This window comes from Eriocheir sinensis, chromosome 33 (assembly GCF_024679095.1).
Source record: "Eriocheir sinensis breed Jianghai 21 chromosome 33, ASM2467909v1, whole genome shotgun sequence".
NCBI lineage: Eukaryota > Metazoa > Arthropoda > Malacostraca > Decapoda > Varunidae > Eriocheir > Eriocheir sinensis.
Genome location: NC_066541.1, coordinates 15489959 through 15507707, shown reverse-complemented (window position 1 = coordinate 15507707; position 17749 = coordinate 15489959). Strand labels below are relative to the sequence as shown.

At 46.4% G+C, this 17749-nt stretch overlaps 1 protein-coding gene across 1 annotated transcript in view; it reads left to right on the top strand.

Moving 5' to 3' along the window:
* LOC127006847 (protein sax-3-like) overlaps positions 1-17749 on the top strand; it is a 65603-nt gene that overhangs the window by 18131 nt on the left and 29723 nt on the right. Inside the window, exons 2-3 of the mRNA XM_050877202.1 lie at positions 5618-5952; positions 8782-8939. Of these exons, the coding sequence (XP_050733159.1) occupies positions 5618-5952; positions 8782-8939 (493 nt within the window). The remainder of the gene's footprint in view (positions 1-5617; positions 5953-8781; positions 8940-17749) is intronic.

The window sequence follows — 17749 nt, the reverse complement described above, 5'->3', positions numbered from 1 at the left end:
ACAAACTGGAGGCGGAAGCGAAGGAGGAGGAAGAAGAAATACGAAAGAAAGAAAGAAAATATATACCTGAGAAAGAGAGAGAAAAGGGAGAGAGAGAGATAGAAAAGTAATACAGGGAAAATTGAAGGAGGAGGAGGAGGAGGAGCAAGAAGAAGAAGAAGAAGAAGAGGAGGAGGAGGAGGAGGAAGAAGAGAATCAAGTCTGGTAGTGTAGTTACCTGTTCTAAAAATTTATGACCTGTCGGATTTTCTAGAATAACAGAAGGAAAGAAAACAAAAGAAATGAGGTAAAAGAAAGAAGATCGTACGAGGAGCCGGAGAAGGAGGAACAGGAGGAGGAGGGGGAGGAGGAAGCAATAAAACAAGCAAGATGAAATAAGAAGCAGCAACGTGTCAGGTAAACTGGACGATCGCAAACCAGGAAGAGAGGAAAGACACGGAGGATAATGTATATTGGAGGAAGAAGGAAGAGGAGGAGGAGGAGGAGGGGGAAGAAAAATGAGCTGGAGATGCAGGAGAGGGAGGAAAATAAGGTGTTGAATGAGAAGAAGAAGAAGAAGGAGTAAGAGGAAGAGGAGGAGGAGGAGGAGGAGGAGGAGGAGGAGGGGGAAGAAAAATGAGCTGGAGATGCAGGAGAGGGAGGAAAATAAGGTGTTGAATGAGAATAAGAAGAAGAAGGAGAAAGAGGAAGAGGAGGAGGAGGAGGAGGAGAAGAGGCGGAAGAAGACTATACATTTTCGTCTTTACAGTGCTATTACTCTCGTCTCTCTGGCCTAATCATCTTCCTCCTCCTCCTCCTCCTCCTTCTCAACCTTCTTCCTTTCTTCTCCTCTGTCTTAACGTCGAAGAACTCCTACAAAAATCTCACTAACCTTTCCTTCGTTGCATCACTAAATTACCTGAAGAAAATATATTAAATTACTAAAGCAGGTAGATTAGTTATAGAGTCAATTAGGTTTTTTGTGACCTGATTTTCTTTGTTTCTACGCTTCCATGTCTTTAAATGGTTTTCTGTGGTCTACTCTTCCATGTTTCTATGTTTTTATGTCTATGGTTTTCTGTGGCCTACTTTTCCAAGTTTTTAACGCTTTCATGCTTTTTTAAATGGTTTTCTGTGGCCTACTCTTTTATGTTTCTCTGTTTCCATGTCTCTTTAAATGGTTTTCTGCGGCCTACTCTTCCATGTTTCTCTGTTTCCATGTCTCTTAAGAACCCACAGCGAGGACTTCCGTTAGAACCAAATAGAGTTTTATATTACCTCTCCCTCCTCCTCCTCCTCCTCTTCCTCCTCCTCTTCTTCCTCTTCCTCCTCCTCCACAAACAGTACGCCCAGCCAGCTACGAACTCCCACACGAACATAAGGAACAAAAGACTAACGATAACCTTGAGATTTCCGACGTTAGTGGAAAATTAATCTTTATTTGGCTTACGCAACTTCGAGAGAGGAGGAGGAGGAGGAGGAGGAGGAGGAAGGGGGGGGTAGAAAAAAGGGTTGAAAGGGTAGACCTGGTTCGTAAATATCCAGTAAAATAAATATACATACGAAGCGTGTTATTAGCCCGGATTAATTAGCCGCGCAGGTAAATTGACTTCTCCAGGTAATTAAAGGGTAAGGTAGAGAGGTAAGGAAGGAAGGAAGGTAGTTTAGTAGTAGGTAGATAGGAAGGCAAGGTAGATAGGTAGAAAAGAAAGGCAAATAGGTAGGAAGGAAGGTAGAGAAGTAGGAAAGGAAGGTAGATGGGTAGGTAGGAAGGTAGAAGTAGGAAAGGAAGGTAGATAGATAAGGTAAGTATGGTAGATAGGGAGGAAGGAAGGTAGAAAAATTGGTAGGAAGGTAAGGTTGGGAGGTAGACAGGTAGATAGGAAGGTAAGGTAGTTAGGTTTAGGTTAATGTTAAGGGAGAAAAGGAAGGTAGAAGTAGGAAAGGAAGGTAGATAGATAAGGTAAGTATGGTAGATAGGGAGAAAGGAAGGTAGAAAAATTGGTAGGAAGGTAAAGTAGAGAAGTAGGAAAGGGCGGTAGACTGGTAGATTGGAAGGTAAGGTAGGTAGACTAAGGTTACTGTCTTAAGGGAAAAAAATAAAGGTAAAGATATAGGAAAGGGAGGGAAGGTAGATTGTTAAGGTAGAAAGGAAGGTAGGGCGGCTGAAGTTACATGTCTTAAGGGAGAAAAGGAAGGGAGAGAGAAGTAGGTAAGGAAGGAAGGTAGGAAGATAGGTAAGCTAAGGTAAGGTAGGCTGTTTAGGGTTACATATTTTTAAGGGATACCCAAAAAAATAAATAAAAAGCCATACACACACACACACACACACACACACACACACACACACACACACACACACACACACACACACACACACACACACACACACACTCAAACACACAGAAATAGAAGCATCCACGTGACCGCAGAAAGCCCATAAACAGACAAACAAACACACTAACAGACAGACAGACACATAAAACGAGGCTTCTACATGACCACAAATAGTGATGGACTTAAAAACACAACCTCAGATAGATAGATAGATAGATTACGAGGAAAAACACAAGAAAAGAAAGCAGAAAATAAATAAATATAAAAGAGAAGAAAATTGGAAGTAGAAGAATAGGGAGGAAAAGGGAGATGGAGGAAGAATCAAAACAGGAGGAAAGGGACAGACAGACAGACAGATAGATAGATAGATAGATAGATTACGAGGGAAAAAACAAGAAAGAAAAAAAGAAATAATAAAAAGGAGAAGACAATTGGAAGTAGAAGAATATGGAGGAAAAGGGAGATGTAGGAAGAGTTAAAACAGGAGGAAAAGGAGGAAAGAGAGAGAACGTGACAAGCAGAGAAGAGAGAAGGAAAATGAAAATAGACATTGAGACAGACGGATAGACAGAAAGATAGATTTTTTTACGGTAAAGGCAACATCTCAAGGGCAAAAAAAAAAATCGAAAAGAAAAATAAAACCCCGCTAATCACCTCCCCTAGAAAAGAGAGAAGAGAAGACGGACAGACATACAGATAGATAGATAGATAGATAGATAGACAGCCCGGGAGTGGATAGAAAGCCGCGGACAGACAGACAGCAGGCGGGGAAGGCTGAGGGAATCCGATAAGTTACGAACAGGAAGTGGGAGGGGCAAAAAAGGAAACTAAAATAGTGTAGTGTTTCCCAAGGGACGAGAGAGAGAGAGAGAGAGAGAGAGAGAGAGAGAGAGAGAGAGAGAGAGAGAGAGAGAGAGAGAGAGAGAGAGAGAGATGAGGGAAAAAACAGGAAAAGATTAAAGAGAAACTATGAATGAGTTGAAAAGAGGAGGAGGAAGACGATGAGGAAGAAGAAGAAGAAGGAGGAGGAGGAGGGAGTAATACCCGAATAAAGAGAGTGAGAGAAAAGGAATAAAAGATGAAAATGAAGATGAAAGTGAATGATAGGAAAGACGATAGGGAAATTTTTACATGTCCACCGAGGGAATTGAAGATAGAAAGAGAGAAAGAAAGAAGAGGCGAGGAACGAGAATGAAGGAAGAGAAAGAGAGAATAGAAGACGGAAGGAGAGAAACCATAGCAATATACAGGAGGCAAAAAAAAAAGATGAAAGAAAATAAAGAAAGAGAAGGAGAGAAAAGAAGATGGAGAAAGAGGAAGCGAGGAAAAAGAACATGATAAGCAAAGAAGAGAGAAGAAAATTAAGAAAATAATCGTAGAGAGATGAGAAAATGAGACGAGAGAAAACAGATGGAGAGAAAGAATGAACGAGGCGGTGGAGATGGATGACACCGAGAAGAAGAAGAAGAAGAAGAAGAAGAAGAAGAAGAAGAAGAAGAAGAAGAAGAGGAGGAGGAGGAGGAGGAAGAGTAGAAGCGCACGTGTAACGCTCTTTAAATCTCCCTTCCCCAGCATCTTTAAATTATCCTCCCCCAGCATCTTCATCTTAGGGGATTGACATTAAATGCGAACTTACGCTAAAAACTCGAGACAACTAACAGGTAATTTACATCCCGACGCGCTGCCCCCATATTGCTGAAAGGAGGAGGAGGAAGAGGAGGAGGAGGAGGGTGATGGTTGTGGATGTGAAGAAGGTTTTAAAAGAAGAAAGAAGGAAAGGAAAGATAAGGGAAAGGCAGAAGAGGAAGGAGGAGAAATGGAGGAAAGGAATAGAGACTTGGGAGGAAAGGAATAAGGAAGAAGAAACTCAGTATTTGATAAGGAAAAAAAAGAAAGGAAGAAAAGAAGTAAGGGAAAAGCAGAAGAAAAGGAGGAGCAAGAGTAGAGGAAAAGAAAGAAAAGGAAAAGGTAAGAAGAACGGAAGGAAAAAAAGAAAGTCAAGGTTAGAGAAGATAAAGGAGAGGAAAAAGAGAGATGACAGAAGATGAAGGATGAGGAGAAGGAAGAGGAAGTAGTTATGAAGAAAGAATAAGAAATACAGGAGGGGAGAAGGAAGAAGATAGAGGAATGGACGAGAAGGAGGAGGAAGAGGAAGAGAAGGAGGAGGAGGAGGAATAGCTAATTGGCTTTAAGTCGGATTAATGAGGAAGGGAGACAACAAAAAAACACGCAAGAAGAAGAAGATAAAAAAAAAAGAGGAGCAGGAGGAGGAGGAAGACGAGAAAGAAGAAGAAGAATGGAAAATTAGAGGAGAGGAGAATGGGGAGATATACGAGGTTCAGTGGCGAGAGAGAGAGAGAGAGAGAGAGAGAGAGAGAGAGAGAGAGAGAGAGAGAGAGAGAGAGAGAGAGAGAGAGAGAGAGAGAGAGAGAGAGAGAGAGAGAGAGAGAGAGAGAGAGAGAGAGAGAGAAATGGATGTCCAACCTTTTGTTACCTTAAGAGTTATTTTCCTTCAGTCTTTGTTATGTTTATCAGCCTTTGCGACTCACCCTCTTAGCCCTGTCTTGCCCCTACTCGAGTTACCGTGTGTGTGTGTGTGTGTGTGTGTGTGTGTGTGTGTGTGTGTGTGTGTGAAAGTTGGGTTTATCAGTGGTCATAATTTTAAAAGATACTAAATTTTAAGATACTATTTTTGTCTTAGCCTTATAGTAGCTGTAGTAGTAGTAGTAGTAGTAGTAGCAACAACAGTAACAACAACAATAGCAACAACAACAACAACAACAACAAAACTAACAGCAATATAAGAAATAACTGAAAAATAAAACTTGTCTCCTGGTCATTCATCTTCATAAAAAAGCAAAAAAGAGGAGTAAGAGTAAGCAAGACACACCATATTAAGACCTCACCTCCATCATGCTCGGCCCCTTCATCACCATCACCACCACCACCACCACGCACCCTCATATTGACCTCCACTATCTACCACCATTCATCCACCACCCCTTACCCACCACCACTACCCATGACCTACCCTCAATATTAACCACCTCTATCCACCACCCATATTACCATTCACCACCACTATTACTCCTTGCAACACCACCCATCACCCACCACCACCACACCACCACCACCATGACCCTACCCCCAACACCACCTATCATCACCCCAAAAATTACCCTCCACTATCAACCACCACCCCAATATCACCACCCATCACCCACCACCACCACACCACCACCACCATGCTAACCCTACCCCCAACACCACCTATCATCACCCCAAAAATTACCCTCCACAGCTATCACCCACCAACACCACCCATCACCCACCACCCCCACACCACCACTACCATGCTAACCCTACCCCCAACACCACCTATCATCACCCCAAAAATCACCCACCACCACTATCAACCACCACCCCAAAATTAACCCCCACTCACCCCCTTCACCCCACCACCACCCTAACTAACCCCCTTTTCCTCTCCTCCGCAGGGCAATATCGCTCCCCGGAGATCACGGAACACCCCGCCGACCTGCTGGTGCCGAAGAACGAACCCGCGACGCTAAACTGTCACGCCGTGGGCAGACCCGACCCGGAGATCACATGGTACAAGGACGGACAGCGATTTGAGTAAGTGCCGGGAGATGAGTGGGAGATACGCCGGCGGGAGATTAATGGGGAAGGAGATGAGCTGAGGGATACTGAAGGAGGAGGAGGTGGAGGAGGCTGTGGAGGGTGATTGGTTAGGCTGGTTTGGGAAGGAGAATTTAGGCTTTGGTGGGTGGGTGTTTTTTGTATTTCTTTTGTGTTAGTCGAAGAAGAGGAGGAGGAGGAGGAGATGGAGCAGAAGGAAGAGAAAGAGGAGGAAGGTACGATAGGCTAAGAGAAATCGTTGAGGTTCTGCTAAAGACTTTTCTATCTCTTAATCTCTCTTATTTTCCTTTTCTAATAGTCCACTTTGTTAAGGAAGAAGATAAGGTCAAGGATAGAGAAGGAAGAGGAGGGGGAGGAGGAGGAAGGTAAGCTAGACTGAACAGGAAGAGTGAAAATTTAGGTTCTGATAAGTTCTTTTCTCTCTCCTTCTCCTTTACGTGATATTCTGTTGCTTTAAGGAAGGAGAAAAGGAGAGAAATATAGAAGAAGGAGAAGGAACAGAGTGAGAGAATTGGCAAGGCTGGGAGAGACGAATCAGGTTGTATCTTAATAATCCCTTTCTTTATCTCTCCTTTCCCTTTATGTGACTCTCATTAGAAGAAAAGGAGAGGAATACAGAAGAAGGAGGAGAGACAGGAAGAGGAGGAAGAGCAAAATAGGGAGAGATGGTTCAGGTTAAATCTCTTTGGTCCTCTTTCTATTCCTCCTTTCCCTTGATGTTATATTCCTGCATTAAGGAAGAAGATAAGGAGAGGGATACAAAAGGAGAAGACGCAGGAGGAAGAGGAGAATAGGCAAGGCAGTGAGAGATGATCCAGGTTCCTGTTATCTCAATGGCTCCTTTTTTTTCTATCTCTCCTTTCCCTTGATGCGATATTCTGTGGTTTTAAAGAAGGAGAAAAGGAGCGAAATACAGAAGGAGGAAGAGGAAGAAGAGGGGCAGGAGGAGGCTAGAAGAGACGGTTCAGATTCCGGTTATCTCAATGAGCCTTCTTTTCTCTATCTATCCTTTTCCTTGATGCGATATTCTATGGTTTTAAAGTAGAAAAGGAGGGAAATACAGAAGGAGGAAGAGGAAGAAGAGGGGCAGGAGGAGGCTAGAAGAGACGGTTCAGATTCCGGTTATCTCAATGAGCCTTCTTTTCTCTATCTATCCTTTTCCTTGATGCGATATTCTATGGTTTTAAAGAAGGAGAAGAGCAGCGAAATACAGAAGAAAGAGGAGGAAGAAGAGAGGCAGGAGGAGTCTAGAAGAGACGATTCAGATTCAGATTATCTCTCTGAGCCTTTTCTTATCTCCCCCTTCCCTTGATGCGATATTCCGGGGCGCTGGGCCGGAAAGAATATTTATTTGTTTTATTAGCATACAAAGGCAGGCTCGCGGTTTAAAGTGAATGGCTACACCTGCTTCCCCTGCATACCCGATGAGCTGCATGCCTAATTGACCTCATTAAAGCGTTACTCTCGTGTTATGCCGCGCGCAGGAACTAGGAATTGATTGCAGGTGGGAAAGTACATGCGGATATACATGTTTTTTAGTATAGTTGATGTATTTTTTATAGTAGTTCTTAGTGGGTGGATTTGACACTTGATATTTTTAAACCACTCATTACTCCTGTGTTATGCCGCGCGCAGGAACTTGGATTGATTGCAGGTGGGAAAATAAACGCAGGTATACACGATCTAAAGTAGCCACAGGTAGTTTTTTATAGTATTTCTTAGGTTTTTTCTGACGATTTATTTTTCGAAAGCATTGTACTCTTTTTATGCCGCGCGCAGGAACTAAGAATCGATTGCAGGTGGGAAAATAAACGCAGGTATACACGATCTAAAGTAGCCACAGGTAGTTTTTTATAGTATTTCTTAGTTCTGTCTGACGATTTATCTTTCGAAAGCCTTGTACTCTTTTTATGCCGCGCGCAGGAACTAGGAATCGATTGCAGGTGGGAAAATAGATGCAGGTACACACGTTTTTAGCGCAGGATCCACAGGTGATGAATTTTTTTCCAGTAGTTCTTGGTTAGCAGGGAGTATGAATTAATTCCAGGTGTAAAAATAAATGCAGGTGTACACGTTTTGCAGTAATCAATCCACTGGTAGTTTTGATAGTAGTTCTTCGTTCTTTTCGACAATTGACCTGTTAAACCATTTTTCTCGTGTTATTCCATGGGGAGAAAGTATTAATTGACAGTAGAGAAAAAAATATCCAGGTACACGTTTGACATAATAGGATTGAAAGGTGAAATTCTATAAGTCCTCGACTGATCCTTCTTCCTGACAGCTGATCCTTTTAAAGCCTTACTCTCGTGTTAATTAAATACAGGTACACGCTTGACAGTACAGGATCCAAAGGCGATATCCTATTAGTATTCGAAAGGATCTTTTTTCCCGACATCCTGTAGGGTTAAGGTAGAGCAGGGTGCATCCATAAGAAGTCCTAGTAACCGGTGCTTGCTTTCTCCATATCCTTCAAGGTTATAAATGTCTCGAGTCATGTTCTCCTTCTCCCGCATCCTTCAAAGTCACCCCGGACAGCAAACATCCTTCAGGACACGCGGGAACAGGTCCTTTCTCAGCATCCTTCAATATTCAATAGGCGGGTCGTGTCCTCCTTTCCCGGGCATCCTTCAGGGTCAGGCGAGATAAACGGTATCCTTTAGGACCTACACAATAAGGGCCTGTATCAATATCCTTCGGGACACTCAATAGGCAGCTCATGTTACCCTTTCCCGAACATCCTTCAGGGTCAGGTGGAATAAGGGGGGATCCTGTAGGACTTCCACTAACAAGGGGATCCTTCCGCAGCATCCACAAGGGGCGCCACGTTCAGCTGGACACCGGGGGACTCTTCTTCCTGAAAGTCCTGCACACGAAGAAGGACAACGACGCGGGAGTGTACTGGTGCGTCGCCTCGAACCATGTCGGGAAGGTCACCAGCCGCAACGCCACGCTGGAGATTGCGGGTGAGTACTGGTGATGATGGTGATATGGTGATGATGGTGATGGTAACCTGGATTTGTTATTGTGATGGTATCGTGGAAACAGTGATTGTGGTAGTGCCCTGGAGACGGATTTCCAGGCTTTGATGGTTATTTTGAGTTACTGAGGCCTGGTGACGTAAGTAAGTTAAGGTGAAAAGGAAGAGAAAATGGTGACGTGAATTGTGATGTTAACTTGAAGGGGAGGTCAAGAATGGTGATGGTGAGAAGAAAGAGGTGGATAGTGACAAGGAAACAGTGATTGTGATGGTGACTTTAAGCGAATCGAAGAAGGGACGTTAGGAAATGATGGTGAAAGGGAAGAAGGGAGATAGTGATGAGGAAACTGTGATTGTGATGGTGACGTTAAGCGAATCGAAGAAGGGACGTTAGGAAATGATGGTGAAAGGGAAGAAGGGAGATAGTGATGAGGAAACTGTGATTGTGATGGTGACGTTAAGCGAATCGAAGAAGGGACGTTAGGAAATGATGGTGAAAGGGAAGAAGGGAGATAGTGATGAGGAAACTGTGATTGTGATGGTGAAGTAGATTGAATGTGAGGTCAGTGACAGGGAAGAGGGGTGAATGGTGACGAGGAAACAGTAGTGGGCCGTATTACTTAACATTCTGTCGCTTAAGTTCGCCTATTTGCCAAGGCTTTCCTAGGACTTTTTGGGGCATTTCCGGGAGTAGTTTTTTGACCCTGGTGGTAGTTTGACCCTTCTTCTGTACCGTGAACCTAAAGAAACACTCATTGGAACTCGATTGCCTCCCTCTTTGACCTTTAGAAATAGTTGATGTTAGAAGCGAGTGTCTTATAATTCCAACCAGTGACTTGTTATGGTGAAGTGAACTGAATGTGAGGTCGGTGCTAAGAGAAAGTGTATTGATGAGACTTGGTGACGAGAAAGGAGAGTCGCGTGTATTTGGTGTTGGTTTGTCGTGGTCGTCGTGTGTAGGTCGTCGCCACCAATACCATACAGGTCGTGGAGGGGGGAGGGAGGGAGGAAAGGGGGTGGGGGGGAGGGGAGCCTTGTATGCGTTTGTTTACCTCGAGACACGGCTGGTGATTTATTCCTCGTTTGACTGCAGTAATTTGTCGTGGTGATTTGGGGTCGCCTTGAGAGGGAGTGAGCGATGGACGGGGAGTGAGAAAAGAGGCCAGGAAGGGGTGAGAAACGAGGTCGTGTTTATCACCACCCATGCCCCCCCTCGCCCCCCACCTCCCCCCTCCCCACTAACCAGCTCCCCTTCCTCCACTCCCCTTCGCCTACTCTGTTCCTGGTGATCTCCGCGACCTCGACAAAAGAGCGAAGAATGTCATTTGGGGCAATCAGATCACAAACCTCACCGACCCCCCGCCTCGCCCCATCCATTGTGCCGCCCCGCCCCGACCCGACCCAGCCTCTACCCCGCCCCACCCTTCCCCCCAACCTCCTTGACGGGCCACCACCTGACGGGCTCCTCGGGGCAGAGAATACCCCAAGCCCATTCATGTCGACGTGCGGGATAATGTTTTTGTCTGCCATTTGTTACGCGGCGCCTCACGTAGCACACACACACACACACACACACACACACACACACACACACACACACACACACACACACACACACACCACTGCCTGCTGACGCTCCTCCGCCTTTTGTTGGAGAGTAAATCCCGGTAATGATCCGCCCGGTAAGAGCCATCACCTCAATGGCCTCTCGATCACTGTCGATGGCGCCCGAGATACCGTCAGGGGCGCCGCCCGCCACCCAGGGTCACCGCCCCCACCGCCCCCAGCCCCTGCCCCCCTTCACTTCCACCAGCCGGCTCATCCCCTCCACCTCCTCCACCACCACCACCTCCCGCGATGCGTCAGCCGCCGTCGCTGGAATTGGTCTTTATGTCTTATTCAGGTTTGCAAGGAGGCGTGTTAGTCATGTCCCGCCGCGTGCAGCGTAAGGGCAGGTCAGGGCGGCGCGAGGCTGCGGGGCGGGGGTCATGGAGCTGCTGGGCCACCGCCGCCGCGCCGCCCAGGGAGGCACGGGCGTGGACGAGGGCGGCGGGTTAATTGGTTTATGGGGCAGCCACTCACGAAGCTCTCAGGTAATTGACCAGGTAATGAGAGGAGCTAATTACCCCGTACAGCTTCATTATCTCGCCTCGGCTGTTTGATCTGCCCGAGTTACGATGCCAAGGAGGGCGCGGCGGCGGCGGCGGCGGCAGTGTGCGGGAGCCGAGGTGACCCTGAGGCCGCGGGGACACGCCTGCCGCAGCCGCGGAGGGCGTGGGCGGCCGAGGGTCATTAAGCCATTGTTATGGAGATGTGCGGTCCCTCTGCCCCGCTCCCCCTTCCCTTAAGACCCGATACGCCCTTTCTAAACCCATACACCCCAAACCCAGCCCCCTTACACCCCCCCCAACCCCCACCCGTGACCTCGTGCCCGGGGGAATCTGGCCACACGTCGCAGGGTCCCCTCGTGCCTCATCCTCGCCAACCCCCGAGGGAAACACCTTAAAATTCCCCCCCGTGCTCCCCAATCGCCTGCTGACCCGAGGGGGAACAATAACTCAATACTCATCCATTAGGCCGCCCCGTGGGGCCGCCCCAAGGGGGAGGCGGCGCGGCAAGAAAGCAGTGTGTGGGGCGGAATAATGCAATAAACAAGTTAGGGAAAGTTAGGAGGCCGAGCAACCCCCAGCGGCCTCGGGGGAGAGAGGGCGTGGAGAGGAAGAGAGGAGGAAGATAGGGAGGGAGGGAGGAGGTGGAGGAGAGGTGTGTGTCATGAGGGAGGAGGAGGAGGAGGAGGGGGAAGGGGAGGGGGAGGAGGAGGTTAGGCAGGTGGGTGTAAGTAGAAGAGAGAAGGAAAATAGGGAGGGATGGAGTGGAGGAGATGGAAGGGGTGGGTTCATCAGGAAGGAGGAGGAGGAGGAAGAAGAACAAGAAGAAGAGGGAGACGAACAAGAACAAGAGGAAAAAGGAGAAAAGAAGAAGGAAGAAGAACAACAACAAGAACTAGAAGAAGGAGAAGAACAAGAACCAGAGGAAAAAGGAGAAAAGAAGAAGGAGGAGGAAAAGAGGAATAGGAGGAGGAGGAGGAAGAAGAACAAGAAGAAGAAGGAGAAGAACAAGAACAAGAAGAAAAAGGAGAAAAAAAGAAGGAGGAGGAGGAGGAGGACGAGCAGAGGCGTGTAAGTCAGATCTCGGTCCACCACACAAGAGCCGAATCAAAAAATGCGTCGCGGCTGAGCGGAGGTTTGGTGCGGAAAACTGTCGCGTGGCGGATCCTTCTAATTAGATTCTGAGTCAGGACCGAAATGATTATCAAAGGATCGGATTAGGCGGTGATTGGAAGGCTGGAGACGCCGTTGCCTGCCAGGACCACGATTACCCCCACACGTTCGAATCCCGGCGCCTTGACCTCTGGCTGGGTGCAAGAGGAAAGGGGGGGGTGGGGGAGTATGCTGCAGGTGACCTCGATTTTGACCCTTATATGAATTCCTTAGTTATGAAAATTCTTCCTCTTCTTCCTTTTCCTTCTGTTATCTCCATTTCCGATCCTCCTTCCTCTTCTTTCTCTTCTGTTTCCTCTCCTTTTATCTTCTCCATTTTTAATTCTAGCTCCTCCTATTCTCCTCTTTCTCCTTCCTCTCTTCGTTCTCTTCTTTTTCCTCTCCTTTTATCTTCTCCATTTCTAATTTTAATTCCTCTTTTTACTTCTCCTCTTTCTCCTTTTCCTTCTCTTTCCTCCGTTTCCATTCGCTTCTTCCTCCTAATGCTTCACCTCCCCCTCTTTTTCCTTCTATCTTATCTTCACCTCCTATCCTCTTCTTCCTTATCTTCTTCCTTCAATGTTCTCTCCAATTCCGATCCTCCTTTATCCTACTCCTTCTCCACTTCCTCTTCTTGTTTCTACTCTCTCTCAGTTTCCGATCCTCCTTCCTCCTCCTCCTCCTCCTCCTCCTCCTCCTTTTCCTTCCATCTTTTCTCCATTTTCAGATTACATTCCACTTAATATCCAACGGTATTTCACATTCTCTCTCTCTTGCACTCCCTGTTACATTATTCCTCCTGGTTCCCGGTATCTACTCCCTCTCTACTTCCCTGCTACCCCCAACCCTCCCTTCCCTACCTTCCCTCCCTTCCTCGCTCCCTACACGCTCCTTTCTTCCCTTCATGGAACAAAGGGCCCAGATATTTCACCTCACCTGGCAGTATGATGCACAGGTAAGGTATAATTAGCCTGGAGGGGGAGCTGGTCGAAAGTAAAGGGGGGAGGGGGAGGATCAAGGGGAGAGGGAGAGGGAGGTATTCCTGCAAAACACTTCCTCAATTTGCATAAGTTTGAAGTCGGAGCAGCTGACCACGATCTCCTCCTCTTCCTCCTCCTCCCCTTCCCTTATCGTGACGTCAGCTGGCCTCTGAAAGGGATTATTAAGGTCCACGACGACCACTAACACACCCGCCCCTTCCCCCTCGCTCTCTCCCTCACCCTCCAACCCCAGTGGCGAAGCGAATATTCAGCGCTGACTTTGAAAACGACCTCGACTCCCCTGCCACTTCGCGGACTAAAGTTGGACGGAAAAAATGCGTCGAGAAAGAAAAATCTAAAACGAGTCTACTTTGTTTAATCCCTCGCCCCGGACTTAGCAGACTTAGGAAATAGAGACGTGAGTGGAAAGGGAATCATTTTACGGTAGAAATAGAAGCATTGAACCAACCATGCCGTCTGGCCTTTCCCTCCTATTTCACTGATTGAGACTGAAAAGTAAAACGAGGATACTTTATTTAATCCCTGGCCTCAGATTTAGTAGCCGGGAATAGAGACACGAGTGGAAAGGGAAAGACAGGAGAAAAAGACATGAGTGGAAATAGAATCCCTTTAAAAAATACATTACCGATTGAAATTGACTAATGGAAAGTAAAAAAAAATCAATTACGTCCTGAAATCAAACTTGCAAGAAGAGAAGAGAGAAAGAATTAGAAGCGTGAGTGGAAATTGAAAGCCGGATTAGAGAAAACGAACTTGCTACTGAAAGAAAAAATAGTACAAAAAAAATAGGAAATTCTTAGGCCCTTCGCTCTCTAAGTCCCCTTAATAGAAAATTGAAAAAAAAAAAAAAGAGACTCGACGAGGTACAGAAGCGAAGCAAAACACAACTCGAGGCGGAAGGAAACTTACTTTGGTACTCGAAGGGCAACTTAGGACTGGAGGAGGCGGAGGCGAAGAGGAGGAGGAGGAGGAGGAGGAGGAGGAGGAGGAGGGAAAACATAACGGAAGGACATCCTCTCGAACTACACACTTGGAGGAGAAGAGGAAGAAGAGGAGGAGGAGAAGGAAGAAGAAAGAGGAAGAGGTAAACGAAAACGATCCACTTCTTGTTTGGTTACGTGGAGGAGGAGGAGGAGGAGGAGGAGGAGGAGGAGGAGGAGGAGGAGGAGGAGGAGGAGGAGGAGGAAGAAGAAGAAGAAGAGGAAGAAGAAGAGGAAAGAAGGCAGGTTGGGTAGTAGGAAGTAACGAAGCAGATGGAGAGGCAGGCAAGGCAAACAGGAAAGGAAAGGAAGAAAAAAAGGAAAGAAGGGAGGAAGGAAGAGAGGAAAGGAGGGATGGAGAGAGGAGAGGTTAGAGGTGCCATTAACGAGGTATTCTGCGGGGTTGAGGGAGGCCGAGGAAGCTGACGGAGGAACTATCTTGTAACGAGCATAGTTAAGCGGTCAAGGAGGCTGGAGGAGGAGGAGGAAGAGGAAGAGGAGGAGGAGCAAGAACAAAAAATAGAAAAGACATAAGCAGTACCAGGAGTAGGAGGAGGAAAAGGAAGAAGAAGAAGAAGAAGAAGAAGAAGAAGAAGAAGAAGAAGAGAAGGCGGAGTAGGGGTAGAGGAGGAGTGGAGGTAAGAAGAAGAAGTAGAAAATAAAAATAAGGAGAGACAGGAATAGAAAGAAGAGTAGAAATAATAATAATAGGAAGAGGAATAGAAAGGAAAAAAAGAAATAAATAAGAGGAAGAAGAAACAAAGAGGGAGAGAAAGAGGAGAGGAGAGGAGAGGAAAAAAGGTTATTGAGGGAACTGAAAGAAAGAAAGGAGGAGAGAAGAGAAGAATAGGAGGAGGAAAGGAAAAGATGAAGGAGATGTTGACTAATACCTTTTCCTATTCCTCTCTTTTCTCTTCTTTCCTACCTTTCCTTCTCTACTTTATTCCTTCTTCTCCTTCGTCCTCTCCCCATTCCTCCTTTATCTTTAAATTTGCTATGAAAGAGAGAGAGAGAGAGAGAGAGAGAGAGAGAGAGAGAGAGAGAGAGAGAGAGAGTCAGCCAGTATCGATCTATTAACCCAAACACACACACCATAATTACATACCTGTACGTCTATCAACCATTCATTCTTCCCTGAGCTCACCTGAACCTCACTCACCTCGTCATAACCTCTCCAATTTTCTCTCCTCCTCCCTTCCTCTCCCTCCCTCCCTGCCAGAAATCTCCCTCCATGGTTCTCTTCCTCATTCAACCATTTCTGATTCTCTTCTTTGCCTCTTATATTTCTCCTCACCGTCTCCATCTCCTCCATATATGTTTCCTCCTTTCCTCCCCTCTGTTGATGTCCTCTCCCCTTTCTTCCTTTTCCTCCCTCCCCTTCTAAGTCTTTTCTATTTCTCCTCACCGTCTCCATCTCCTCCATATATGTTTCCTCCTTTCCTCCCCTCTGTTGATATCCTCTCCCCTTTCTTCCTTCCCCTCCCTCCCCTTCTAAGTCTCTTCTACTTCTCCCTCCTCCTCCTCCTCCTCCTCCTTAACCTCAAGAACATAATAACAACCATCTGTGGCTCCTGATTGGCTCACGGATCAGCCAATCAAGTCTCGCCTCGCTCCCCCTTAATCTAAACTACCCAATCAGACCCCGAAACTCAACCCGTAAATAGGGAAGTTGTTGTTTTTATCTTTTTTTAGTTTAGTGGTAATGGTAACTGCTCTCTCTCTCTCTCTGCAGGAGCAAGAAGAGAAGATGGAAGCAGGTCAGAATAAAATAATAGAGCTTTCTCGCACTGTTGCCTCCTTGCAGGAATTCATCCAGGCTAACGTTGCTGTGGTGCCAAACCCTTCTCCAACCGCCCCCTTGCCCTCAGCGGTACCGTCGACAACAGCGGACAACACCACGCAACGGGAGGATGCTAGTGGCACCGATCATGATGGCTTCACCGTCATGAATGGAGGAGCCAAGCCAGCCAGACAAGCGATTTATCCTGTTCATTGCTTCAACAGGTTTGCCATTCTGGAGGAGGAGGACGAGCAGGAGAGCACCTTCCTGGTGGGTGACTCCATGATTCGCCAGCAGGTCGTTGAGTTCTGCGGCAGAGTTCCTCGTCGAAGACGGAACTATTGCTATCCTGGTGCTGGGATCGACGACATAACTGCTGCTCTTGAGGAGATCTCCCCCCAGGCTACTAATGATTCACTGTTTGTTATTCACACAGGTACGAACGACGTCACCACGACCCGGTCTGAGGAACTCCTGGAGAAGTACCGTAGGCTCATCCAGCAGTATAAGACTAAATCCCCTAACATTTTGATTTCAGGAGTTCTACCACGGACTTGGGCGGAGAGCGACTTTTTCAGTAAGGCCTTCAGCCTAAACAACCGCTTACAGACTCTTTGTAGGGAGCTTGACGTGGAGTTCCTAAACGCATGGGACAATTTCTATGGACAAAATGAGCTCTTTCACAGGGACGGATTGCACCTTTCTCCCATCGGGGCAGCCAGACTCGGGAGGCTCCTCAACGAAGCAGTGCGTGTCATCCGAACAAAAAACGAGCCACGACCACGTCCCTCCACCCCGCCCGTGTAAATAGACGCCGTGCATCACAACAAACCCGTAACCGTGATCCCGCAAGTACCACCACCTCTAATACCAAGCCTCTAGATAACTTAAAAATCCTTAGTTTCAATGCGCGTAGCCTAAGAAACAAATTTGATGAACTGAGATGTCTTGCTTTAACAGAAAATTTTGACATAATTGCTATAACTGAAACATTTATCGACACCACAAATATTGATTTAAGTTCCGAATACAACATAGATGGCTACAGACTCTTCAACAAAGATCGTGTTAACCGTAGAGGCGGTGGCGTCGCCCTTTATGTCAAAAGCTATTTGCAACCCACTGACAAAACACCGGGAAACAGTAACGTTGAACATTTGTGCGTGCGAGTAAACATTGCAAAAGTCAACTTAAATATATCTGTCACCTACAGACCTCCCGGGCAATCACTCGATGACGACCTTGAAATGTACAGCGTCTTAAGGCAGTCACTTAATAACAGCGACTCACTGATATTAGGAGACTTTAACCTCCCCCATATCGACTGGGCGACACTGTCAGGTACAGAAGGCGAGTCACATAGAATGATCGAATTTCTAGAAGAAAATTATCTAAGCCAAATGGTTTCTGAGCCAACTCGACAAAATAATATACTCGACCTTGTTATAACGACCCAAGATAACCTAGTCAGTAGTGTCACGGTAGGAGAACACCTCGGTTCTTGCGATCATAAATTAGTGCGCGTCGACATTAAAGCTCAATCATCAGTGACTGAAAATAAAGTAAAGGTGCCCAATTTCAAAAGAGCTAACTTCGTAGAAATCCGAAAAAACTAACAGAAATACAACTATCAGATGACGGCAACGTAGAGGAAGCCTGGCTAAGCCTTAAAAATCACTTACTCACTCAGCAGAACACATTCGTCCCCTTGTGCGAGAAGCGAATTAACACTAATAAAAGCCCACCGTGGTTTAATAGCGAAATTAAACAATCAG